Raw genomic sequence first — 12,399 nt, forward strand, 5'->3', positions numbered from 1 at the left:
GCATCACGTTGCCAGCCAATGAGGAGCGCGGACGGCAGGTTACGATAAGGGAGAACCGAGGAGAAGCCGGAAGGGATTGTATTTCGAGCGACGCTGCCCGCCGGAGGGCCTCAGCCGCCGCCGCGCCCCCCTGCATGTACAAATGGACCCGGTGGGAGTCGCCACCGCCCCCCCTGAGGCAAGGCCGGGTCCCGCCTGGCAGAGCAAGGTGAGCGCGGCGTGGGGGGCGGCGGGCGGCCCCGGGCGCTGGGGACCCCTACGTGCCGCTGCGCGCGCGGTCTGCGCGGGGTGTGGGGGGTGGGGAGCTGCTGCCGGCCCCTGATAAGTGAGTCACCGCTCGCCGAGCGCGGCCGGGAGCAGAAGGCGCCTGGTTATCAGTGCTACGATCAGAACTCAGCTGGGTTTCTCTTTCTCCGCAAGCCGAGGCTGTGGGGGTGTCGGTGCGTTTCGAAGGCATATTTGCGGTGTTTGTCCTCCCGGGGCTCTGAAAACGGGGGAGGGAGCTTCTGTGTAAACTACTAGCGTGTTATTCCGAGAGCAGTTTTACAGGGACGATGTGTGAGCTAACTTTTGGTGCTGTTTTATGTTCAGTATGTGGGCTTCCTCCCGCCTTCAGAGGTCCCGAAACCAACAAACTGGAATGTTTTTTCTTTTTCGTTCTTCTTCTTTTTCTTTCTTTTTGCCGTTAATAATTGACGATCGGCACCCTTTGAATCATTCTTTTCTCCACCGAGTTTATGAAGTCACTCCTTGAGTTTTTTTTCCTGTACTTTAGAAAATCATACTTCCTTAAGTGCCTGTAGAAAACAAAATCCTGTGTGATTGTATCAGCTTGCTTTAAAGCCAGTGATATCTAGTTATGGGGATTATTGGGGGTTGACTTTACATCCTCTTGCCAACTTGAGGAAAATGTTTTTTTTACAGTGTCCCTGGGGAGCACCTAAACCTACATCAATATCATGTTCTCTTGCTGATGTAATGAGTGAACAGCTGGCAAAAGAGCTGCAGCTGGAAGAAGAAAATGCTGCTTTTCCTGAAGTGGTTGCGTAAGTTTAAGTCTTGGATTAGTAGTCTTGATGGTTGTCAAGTTGATGTTATCTCTTGTGGATTTCCTTGCCGTATACTTCATGTGTAACAATATAGTTAAATGTTAAACTTCTGTTAAAATCCTGTTAGAATTCTTCCTTATGGACTCTTAACTGTCACCATTTCTTTCCTGCTGCTTTCTTCAGGGTTTTGGGCGCTTTAAGCGGATCCATAAGCTATATTTTGGGAAATATTGTCAAAAATGTTTTTCTTTTTTTAGAGACTCTTGTTAATAGTGTGCTAGGTTACTTTGAAAACTGCCTGTTCTGTTGTTCATATATATTATTATTTGTATCCTCTCAGTATTTGGAAGCTCAAAACACAGCCCAAGAGCTTACTACTAAATTCATACAAAGACTTCTCCCCATGATCTTTTCTGTGAAGCAGAGCAATACAACACTGAGTTCAGCTGTAAGCCTTCTTTTTCATGAATGGCATCTGTTTTAAGATGCCTGATGCTTCTTACAGAATGGTAAATAAACGCATTGAGGTAACATTTCCACGGTAAAAGAATGGTAAAGAGAGAAATGGAGCTCTGTTACTCCTTAGAGTTGTTTTCTGTTTAGATCCACTAGTTTCTGTGCAGCTCTGTGTTAGATTTTTTGTATAAAGTAATGAAATGGTATATAGTGGTGTTTGTGTTTAGATTACTGTTTTTAGCTAAATTTTTGTTTTAATTCCTTTTTTTGTGTTACACAGTGTTGCTGAAGGACCATTTATTACAGGAGAAAATACTGACACGTCTAGTGACCTAATGCTAGCTCAGATGCTGCAGATGGAATTTGACAGGGAATATGATGCACAGCTTCGGCGTGAAGAGAAGAAGTTCAATGGAGATAGCAAAGGTACTCTTATTAAAGGTGATATCTTTGCTTTGGAGAAATTTTATGGCATTCTGTTTAAGTTGACAGAGCTGTGAGGAAGTAGTGAATCTCTGATAACCACAAACGTGCATGTTTGTTTTGTTTCTCAAGTCTCCATATCCTTTGAAAATTATCGGAAGGTGCATCCCTTTGACAGTGACAGTTCAGAGGATGAGGTTGATTGGCAAGATACCCGTCATGATCCTTATAGAGCAGGTATGTGTTAATTCTAAACAGCACAAAAATTTCCTGTTACATATTTAGACCAAAAAAAAAAAGCCATACTTAAGTTTCCTGAATGTAGGGGAACTGGCTGTAAAGAAAACAGGTCATCTGATTGTGAGGTGCTGCGCAGGAAGTTAGTCTGGTGACTTCAGATTTCTCTCTTCTTGTATTCTGGCTTCAGTGATAATTCAGATAATTATTATCTGAAATAATTATTATCATATATGAACTGTATTGTGGGGTATGTATATTTGTCATTACATCTAGCTAGAGTATGTATTGGGCATCTGCACATCATATAGAATATTATATCTGTAATGTGCCAAAAGTGTGCGTCTCACCCCAGAGAAGGCGCAGAAGTAGTCATGGCATAGCAAAAGAAGTCAACACCTTTAGGCTAAGAGAAGATAACTATGTTAAGATCACACAACTGAAGTAGTTTATTCTTTTTAATAAATAAAAACTATATAACTTTTGTTGGCATATTGGAACCTTATGAACATTAGTTATATTTACTTAAATGCAAACTTTGATTCAGTTTTTCACTACTGGCAGATAAACCTACTATTACCCCAAAAAAGGGCTTCATAGGAAAGGGAAAAGACATTACTACTAAGCATGATGAAGTGGTATGTGGAAGAAAGAACACTGCTCGCATGGAAAATGTAAGTGAAAACTTCAGAAAATTTATTCTGTGTGTTATGTATATAAAAATGTATTTTACAAAAATGCTTGGAATGCTGTAGTTCAACTAAAGAACTAGTGTTTGTCTGTGCTACTGTTTGTTATGTTGATTTGGGTTTTTTTTATTTTTTTTATTTTTTTACTTTTTCACATGAAATGAAAGCAATGTAAAAAAGCTAATGCTTGGATTAGTTATTCAAAGTAGGAATTTGGGTTGTGCATTTTCTATTGTTTAATATGTTGTTAGTTGTCAACAGTTAACTGTTGTTAAGTATGCTAATGAAAAGATTGAAGAACTTGTACAAAACTGTTTTGATAAAATAAAGTTACCAGCAATTCTGGTTTTACTTGAGCAAGTAAAACATGTAATCTAAACTCTTTGAATTCATTTTGCATGCTCACCCAAGCAACTTATTTTGAAAAGCTGTATATCGAACAATTGACAATCTGTTTATCCATCATTTAAATTTGCCTTAATTGGTACAGCTCCTGCAAATAAGGAAATGCTTCAAATGCTATCTTTACAGGATGTTAGGTTATCTCATATTACTTATTTGAGGCAGAATTTTGATTTCTGAATTTAGAGCAATCTGTTTTTAACCTCTGTGAAACTCACTTTGTGGAATGCTGTCACTTAGGTCCTAATCTAAGTTTTTGCAGCTTGGAATGAGAAATTTCTACTTATGCAGATTTTTGGGGGGAGGGAGATGTCTGATAGTAATAATGCTTGAAATCCTATTATATCTGCTTGTAGTTTGCACCTGAATTCCAAGTTGGGGATGGAATTGGGATGGACTTAAAGCTGTCCAATCAAGTCTTCAATGCCTTAAAGCAACATGCGTACTCTGAGGAACGTCGAAGTGCAAGGCTCCATGAAAAGAAGGAGCACTCCACTGCTGTATGTTTTTAACTGTTTTTACATCCTTTATTTTGTGTAACAACTGAAGACTGTTCTGGTAATCCTGTCAGGAAGATGAAGTGACCAGTTACACTCCACAATTTAATAATTTAGGAAGTCAGTTGTCATGCTTTGTAGGCCTGGTCTCAAGTAGGGCCTCTGGTACTTCCTGCTGTGGACTCTTTAAACTTGGGTGTATTGTTTTTATCTTGCTGTTACTGCTGTAAAATGAGTATAATATTTAGGATATTGTGATTCACTCTTTTTAAGACTGAAAAACCCTATACGAAGTGCTTTTAAGCAATGACAGTGTCTATACTGTATGCAGAATTGGGAAAATACTCTGCTGCACAGCTCACAATCTACCTGAGAGTATTAAATCTTAAGGAGTAAAGATGACAGTGCTAGAAAGACTTAGCTTTGCTTCATCTGAGTTTTTCGTATCAATTAATATGTTGTTCTTTCCATGTAGTTAGACATCTGTAGTATATAAACACTCTGGAAAAAATCCTTTTGCTTTACCTTAATGATGTTAATGAATCGAGTATTCATTTCACACTTGTAGGAGAAAGCAGTGGATCCGAAGACACGTTTACTTCTGTACAAGATGGTCAACGCTGGGATGCTAGAGACCATTACAGGCTGCATCAGCACAGGAAAAGAATCTGTTGTTTTTCATGCATATGGAGGAAAGTACGTACATTACTTGTTATTGACACTAGTCTTAACTGTCAGAGATAGTCTAAAAAGGGGAAACCACAGAAACACTTTAAACATTCTGCCTTTTTAATCTTTTTCCTAAGATTTGACATTTGTATTAACATATACGCAGATAATAACAAATTCTGAAAACCAACTTTGCCAACTTTAAAGCAAACAATCCCTACTTTCTTTCCTGCAGGCTGTTTAATGAACAGGGACAAATCCACTGTAACTTCTGTAGAAAACCTTTTTATACACACAAATAAGTCTCTGAAATTTTTGGGAACTGTTTCCACTGACCTGCCTCAGGCTGTGGAACTGGCATGATGATCTCTGGCGACCTGAAGATGCCTTTCCATACAGGTCACTGTGTTATCAGCTCCCACCTCCATCTGTGCAGTTTATTGGAGTTGTTCTTTTTTACTTTTAGGATAGCTTGAGAATAGCATTGAGATGCTGTTCACTTTGGAAGTTGTGTAAGACTACAGACTATATTGAAATTACAATTAACACCCTTATTTAAAGTATGTTAAGTAAGAACTAATTAAATCCAATACAGATTATCTATATACAAATATGAGAGGGAGAAATGAATAGTAGGGAAAAGATCTGTATTTTTCTCACCTGTATTTGAATGGTATTCAAGAGGATTCCATTGCTTATTATTATTCAACTGGCAACATCTTTTGATGCTTACCAAAAAACAGTGTGACTAGGGTTATAGTTCTAATGCAAGAATTTACTTCATTTGTAATATATCTGAAATAATTACATCCATCCAGAGAGCTGTTGTTAGTTGTGATTCCTAACTAAATTATTGACATGTTATTAACATATTAGGAAACGGAATCTATTTGATAAGCAGCGTATAATTGAAATTCCCAAAATCAACGTTCAAGATCTAAACTTAATCATAGAACTCTTGCAGATTTAACTTGAAGTGGCTTTCAAACTTGATACAAAAATCAGATCTTTTCTCTTATGCTTAAAAATCACCGCATCTTACAACATTAAAGCAAAGTCCTGTGTTTGCTTGTAAGGATGTGAGTGAATAGTTAACTTTGTATGACTTTTTCCACCAGAAGTACAAATGAAGATGATAAAGTTATACCTCCAGAATGTGCCATCAAAGTGTTTAAAACAACTCTTAATGAATTCAAGAACCGTGACAAATATATTAAAGATGACTACAGATTTAAAGACCGCTTCAGTAAATTGAATCCACGTAAGATTATTCGTATGTGGGCTGAGAAAGAAATGCATAACTTGACAAGGTACAAAAACATATAGTTATCAGATACTATCAGTTTCCCATTTCCTGTTTAAGGAAGTTGCACTAGGACTGGGTAGAAGTCTAGATTTGATTTTAGGTTAAATAAACCTAAAACATGGCATAGTTTGAATAAGCTTCTAGTTTCTGATGGTTTAATGAATTAGCAGCTTTAGAGATTTGGTTGCAGAACTCATAGGTCCTTGATGTTATCAGGCTCTAGCTCTAAAAGCAGTTAGTTTTTGGTGAGGTTTTGTTATGACCACTTTAAGATCCAAATTATCCTATGTGAAATACTGAATAGATCTTTTGACTCTGAATCAGCTTGCTCATACACAGCTCTTTAGCTCTTAAGACTGCAAAAGAGCAAGCAAGAACTAGAGTGTGTGTGTGTGTATATGTGTGTGTGTGTATATATATATATACACACACACACACACGCATACATATACACACAAATGTGTGTTTGTATATAAAAATAATATATTTTAATCAATGTCTATTTTCTGTTCCACAGAATGCAAAATGCAGGAATTCCTTGTCCTCAAGTGGTTATCCTTAAGAAGCATGTCTTGGTTATGTCTTTCATTGGCCAGGATCAAGTCCCAGCTCCAAAACTAAAGGATGTAAAACTTAGTAGTGAAGATATGAAAAAGGCCTACTATCAGATTCTTAATGTAAGACTGCTGATTTTTCTCCCAGTTCTGGCTTTTTTTTTCTTTTTTTTTTGTTAGGGAAATACCTTAAAGGACAAATTGGCATCTACATACTTTTCAGGATGCCTACAACACTTTCAATATAGAGTCAAGATAAAGAACGACTTAAAATAAACAAGAAAGTATGCATGGAGGTGGGAGGAATGTGATACTTATTTCCTCTCTGCTAGGGATGAGAATGATAGGTATATTTAGAGAACTTCTATCTGTCTAATGCACTTGCACTTATTGGCAGAAATGACACGAGTTTACCAGAGTGATTCTTCTGACTTAGCAGGACTAAGTTTAGTGATAAAAGCTTAAGTCTGCAGGTAGCTCACTAAAACTGCAATTGCCCATATGAAACTTTGCTGTAGGCTTGGAAAAAATGATACAAAGTGGGGAGGGAAGGGGGGAAATTGTTTGCATGACCATAACAAAACAAATAATGTTGACTGGAACATACCTGTTTTTTCCATTGACCTGGTTCCTTGCAGATGATGCAACAGTTGTATAAAGAGTGCAATCTGGTCCATGCTGATCTGAGTGAATACAACATGCTTTGGCACGATGGAAAGGTAGTATCTTCTTAACATGGGAAGCAAAGGTTCTATCAAATGTGAAATGTTAATACAAGTGAGTTGTTCTCTCTCTCTGGGTATAGGTGTGGCTTATTGATGTCAGTCAGTCTGTGGAGCCAACCCATCCTCATGGGCTTGAGTTTTTGTTCAGAGACTGTAGGAATGTTTCACAGGTAGGACATCTTAATCTGACAGTCTGCTCTTACACTGAATGTTTTTCAAGGAAAACAGCATCAGTTCAATTCAAAGCTAATAAAAATCAACCAGTTCAACTTTTTATTTTTAAAATGATCATCACCACCTATGTATGAGGTCAGTCTTGGAAATTTGTCAATATTGAATGATGTTCCTCTAAGGGGAATAAACTATAGATGAATAAAACGATGCTACTAAAGTTGAGAACTTCTTTTGATTTTTATCTTGTCTGTAGATCAACAAATATGACAGACGACAAAAATGACAGACTAAAAATTAGTAATTGTAACTTGTGGAAGGAAAAGGAAAGCTATGTATCATGTAGTAAAGACGCTGTTTAATGTATGTTTTCTATATTGAATAGTTCTTCCAGAAAGGAGGTGTGACAGAAGCACTTAATGAGCGTGAACTCTTCAATGCTGTCTCAGATTTAAATATTGCAGCTGACAATGAAGTAGACTTCCAAGCAGAGGTATAACTTTCTTTGTGTTTAACACTTTAATTTGGTTAGCTATCAGCTATTGTAATTCTTCAACTTCCAAATTTAGTTAGCATGATTGATGTGTATGAGTGTAATTTCAGCAGCCATTCCCCATCTCCTTATCAAAACTCAATTGTTTCAACCTGAAACAAACATTTTCAGAAACTAAACCAACAGAGCCTTTCAGACTTGGGACCACAGAGAGCAGGAGTGGGCTGAGGAGCTCTATCTTGCATATAGCTGCTCCTTTCAGTGTTCTGGATAATTTGCTAGGCTATTCTTGCTAAAAGCTGCCTTTATTGTCTTGCCTTACAAATATTAAAGGTGGTGTGCAGAAAAAGGAAAGCTGTTTACAAACAAATCTGTTATTTTTCATGCTTATTTTTTACCAGTTAATTGTTTTACACTTTTTAATTTACTAAATTTATGATTGTAGGCTAACATTTTGCATGTTCTAAGCCTAAAACGATACACCTAAATTCATACTCATCTAAATATGGACTAGGAATCTCTGGTCTCTTTTTCACTTTTTATTTTCAAGTTTTGGCTGTAACCCCTCCAGGCATGAGTCCTGATATATCAGACACTAAGTCATCAAAAACTTTGCATTTACTATTTAAAATAAGGGTTGTAGGGCAATTCTAACCTGTCTTATTAAAGCAGGGCAAGTTGATACTGGTCCTGCATGTAGTAGATGAGAATTTAAAGCTATTCAAAAGTTCTCAAATCGAGAAGGAGGGAAATGGAACACAGTGTAAAGTAGCCATAAAGGTGTGGGTTTTTTTTTTTTTAAAGACTGTTCCAAAGTGCTTATAGATCAGTTTATCAAGCAAAAAAAGTGTTTATCTGTGTTGTGAATTTGGGGTAATCCTTTTATTTTATTTTATTTTATTTTATTTTTTTTTAATCTTCCAGTTTGTGATCTTGTGGGTTTTTTTAATAGAAAAGTCTTACATAGCTACATAGCTGTTTTTTTATATATGTGAATTTGAGTAGCCCACCTCTGATCTTTGAACTTAGACTTTGATCTCTAGTAACTAAAACTTATCTCCCTTGGAGTGTAAGAGGAAGTAATCCAAACAACAATTTGAAGATTGAAGTAAGTTACAGAATTGTGATACTTTCATTGTGCAAAACATTTAAATGTGACTGTGTTCTGCTTTCACCATTGATAACAATGGCAGTGGGTTTGTAATCTTAATATTACTTGCAATTTCTCCAATACTGATGGATGGCCTGAATTACAGCAGAGGTGTTCAGAGCTGGAGAAAGGGATTCTTTTGCACATTGGGGAATATAGCTGAAGATATAATAAACATCATGTCTTCCCTGTAACTCATGTATTTAAGTTATATAGCACGAAGCTATAAAGGGAGTGCTGTTTGTTCTACTAAACCATGGAAAACAGATGTTTCAAGCTGTACTTACAAAGTATATTGTATCATACATTTGACTGAATCATTGAAATAGAAATATTGTATAAATGTGATCAGTCACCTAAATCTACCTTTCAACAGTATTTGGAAAGATCCCGGTGCAGGCATGGTTTTATGATTTCAGAATGGGTTTATTTTTGGATCTCTAGATTGAAGCTTTGGAGAAGGTGAATGAAGATCATGTGCAGAAACATGGAAAGAAAGTGTCTGCATTTCCAAGTGATGGAGACCCGCCTATATATGACAAATAGCACTGAGTGTATAGCTGCTAAAGAAAAAAGAAACACAAATTTGCTGCTTCTAACTATGTTGGTGCAGTGGTAAACATCAGCTACCACTGTCAAGAGAGAGTGGTTGACTTCGAATACCAAAATGGAAAACACAGCAAGCATATGGTGATGCGTCAGTGTTTTTTTTTAACTTAGCCCACAAGTGAGGCTGGCACTGTGAGAATGGAATATCACTGCCTCTTTGGATGTTCTGACACCTTCACCAACTGTCCAGTTACATTAGACTAATGTAGCTGAGGTGGTCATATTTTGCATGATTCAGAGCTTATATGTATTAGTTTTAAAAAAAAATTAAATTCTAGATTGTCTAAAGTATTTATGGGAAAGCATCCTAGAAGAGTGCTTCTTTCTTATTGCTACTTGAAAAGCTAGTAAAAAATTGTGTATAGGCACAATGTCAGAGCCTTTTGCCCTTCTCCCCTGAGAGCAAAACAAAAAGTCATATTATGGGCTGCAATCATATGATGAAAATGTTAATTTAACAAAACAGTGTCTTTAAATGAAAAAGTCCAGATTTTTGCATATATAAAGTAAATGGGAACATGGCACAAACTACCTTTGTGAATATAATTGGGTATTCCATGAGAAGCGGAGATTTGAAACCAACCAGAGGACTTCTTTGGTGAAATAGCAGGAAATCCTGAGGGCTATGACATGGCTGCATAGCAAAGAGCAAGTTCAGTTAGCTTCATTCTTAACATGGAAGTCTTTCTAAGGACTCTGTGCAAGCCAGAAGTGATTCTCTGTATTAACTTTGTAGCCTACACTGGAATTCTGAGTAGAGCATCATTCTTATTCACCTGGAAAGTAATCATAGACAATGAGAACCAAGTCTGATCAGAATTATTTTTAAAAAGCTTTTTGCATACACATGCACAAGTAAAGCTCAAAAATGTCTCTAATGCTTTTATTCTCAATGTCAGTGTTTCTTTCTGAATGTTTATGCATAACACTTCAGTAATTTTAGCAAGCTCTAAAAATCTAGCAAAGTTTCTCTCTGACACATTTAAGGATGAATTAATGTAGCGCAATTGTTTAGAATTGAATTCTGATCAACTTTTTAACTTGTTGATTGCTCTTTCTGATGCTGCTCTTTATCAAGCAGAATATAGTGTTGCTAGGTGTGATATTCTCACAGTGTGCTGTGAAAGTGATTTTTTTCTATTGGAAAACTGATGGCAAAGTAAAAACTTAAGATCTTGTGGTGGTATTGTTTGCGTGGTTCTTTCTAAAAGCAATGAATTGGTGGTCATTAATCCTCAGTACTAAAATGAAGTGGTGTTAGGGTGTGACTGCAGTAGTTCATTGTAACATAAAAATGATTGACTATTTTGATGGCTACTTTAAATAACCTTGACTTTTGTGCCTGTCTCATCTCTGGGGCTGGGATACTGTTCCCTTTTTTGAATTAGTCAGTCATGTTGCCCTTTGCCCCTTACTCTCCTAAGTAAAGGAACTTAAGTCTTTTAGAGACATAAGTATTCTCCTAATGATTGCCTGAAATTGAACACAAGGGAAAGAATAGAAGAATACATACTGATACAGAGGTGGTACAGTTTGTTGTTAAATATAATCAAACCTTTCTCAAACCGTTAAGATAGGCTTTTAAAAAGAAAACCTTAGTCACGTTCTAGGCTTATTTAAAGTTTCAGTATTCCTCTTGGTTTCTTGGGGGGGGGGGGGAAGGTTGTTTCCAAAGCAGTACACCTTTCTTGTCTGGTAACGATGTTGAATTGTGAAGAAGGATGTTTGCATCAGAAGTGAGAGGGGAAGAAAGACAGCAAAAATAAACCTTCATTTGAAAGAAAGGAAGTTGCCAGTAGCAGTGTGCTTGAACAGGAACTTCAGTTGCCACTCTGCAATTTTTAAAAGGTCCTGTCTAAAATCTATCTAGCACAGATTTAAAAAATAAAATAAACAGAAAACCCCAGACTCTAAAATGCTCTCCAAACCTGTGATTTAAAGCCAGTGGGCCTGCTTATCGTTTTCTCTTGGACAAAAAATTGTTGCCCAAACAACTTTTCACTTCCAGCACTTAAAATTTGCTCAGGAATCTCTACAGGGTGTTTTACACTCTCCAAAGCAGTTGCAGGGGGAGGAAGGGAAGAAGCTGGTAAAACAAGCATTTTCCTTAACTCCTGTGAAACAAAATGATTATTTTTTAGGCAAGTTGAATCACTTAAATCTAGATTATCATGGTCAAAATCATAGTCATTGATTTCATTAACTTTTCTGTGGTTATGACTGTTCTAATGGCTAATTCTAAGACTGTCACAAAGTTGAATGTTAAATACTCAATTGCTGTTTTCCCCCATACACACCTCTTTTTTCTACCATGTGTATATTCCATTTTCAGTACTCAAAAGAGGAAATACTGTCCTGTAGGGAAATAGTAGAAAGTTAAGCATTGGTAGCGCTTCTTAAATTTTGACTTTGAATTAATTAAAGTGTTCAGCTAATGTGCAATGAGGTTTTTATTTTCTAAAAAAATTATAAACTTGAAAGTACTCTGAACACTCTAGAAGTAATGGTCTTCTCTAGTCAGCATGTAATTATTTCATCGGGCAGAAGGGGTTGGCAGAACAAATAGCTTGTTACAATTCCTTGTCCTGACTTCAGTTTCTCTAGTTGAATGTGAAATTATTGAACTTGGTCCAAGTGGATCACAAGTCAGCAAGCAGTTGTTTGCAAAATACTCTGTTAATAAGAGGTACTTACATTTGTATTTTTCCTCTGCCTAATTGTGTCGCTCCAGTCTGATCTGAAAACTTTAAATCGTATGATCTGCATGTGTTTTTTTTCTCTATTTTTGTTTACTCCCCTTTCTGAACCTAATGGTCAATAAGCAAATAAGAAATTGGTGATGATCTCACAGAATTTCTCAGTGATACCCAGCGTTTTGTAACCAGTGAAAAAGCACATTAGACTAGTGCATTGAGCAAACAAAATTGATGAGTTTATTGTCCAGACTAAAATGCAAGTAAGAAATAAAC

General features: G+C 36.8%; 1 protein-coding gene across 2 annotated transcripts; it reads left to right on the plus strand.

Annotated features, from left to right (window-relative positions):
* Positions 1–30: 30 nt before the first annotated feature.
* Positions 31–10,608, plus strand: RIOK3 (RIO kinase 3). 2 transcript variants are annotated; one of them, XM_026122762.2, is made up of 13 exons: positions 31–208; positions 925–1,046; positions 1,786–1,931; positions 2,061–2,165; positions 2,730–2,839; positions 3,613–3,756; positions 4,322–4,449; positions 5,541–5,732; positions 6,246–6,405; positions 6,921–7,001; positions 7,088–7,177; positions 7,564–7,671; positions 9,266–10,608. In XM_026122762.2, exons 1-13 carry the CDS (start codon positions 143–145, stop codon positions 9,365–9,367), a joined length of 1,554 nt encoding a protein of 517 aa, XP_025978547.1. In that variant the 5' UTR covers positions 31–142; the 3' UTR covers positions 9,368–10,608. The 2 variants fall into 2 exon arrangements, with proteins under 2 accessions (XP_025978547.1, XP_064363374.1); XM_064507304.1 differs by lacking the exon at positions 31–208 and adding an exon at positions 329–440.
* Positions 10,609–12,399: the final 1,791 nt, after the last annotated feature.

The sequence above is a fragment of the Dromaius novaehollandiae genome, chromosome 2 (assembly GCF_036370855.1).
Source record: "Dromaius novaehollandiae isolate bDroNov1 chromosome 2, bDroNov1.hap1, whole genome shotgun sequence".
Classification (NCBI taxonomy): domain Eukaryota; kingdom Metazoa; phylum Chordata; class Aves; order Casuariiformes; family Dromaiidae; genus Dromaius; species Dromaius novaehollandiae.

Coding starts and splice junctions, on each gene's coding strand:
- RIOK3 (XM_026122762.2), top strand. CDS start 143: ATGGACCCGGTGGGAGTCGCCACCGCCCCCCCTGAGGCAAGGCCGGGT. Junction 2,840..3,612: donor ACACTGCTCGCATGGAAAAT/GTAAGTGAAAAC, acceptor ATCTGCTTGTAG/TTTGCACCTGAATTCCAAGT. Junction 7,002..7,087: donor TGCTTTGGCACGATGGAAAG/GTAGTATCTTCT, acceptor CTCTGGGTATAG/GTGTGGCTTATTGATGTCAG.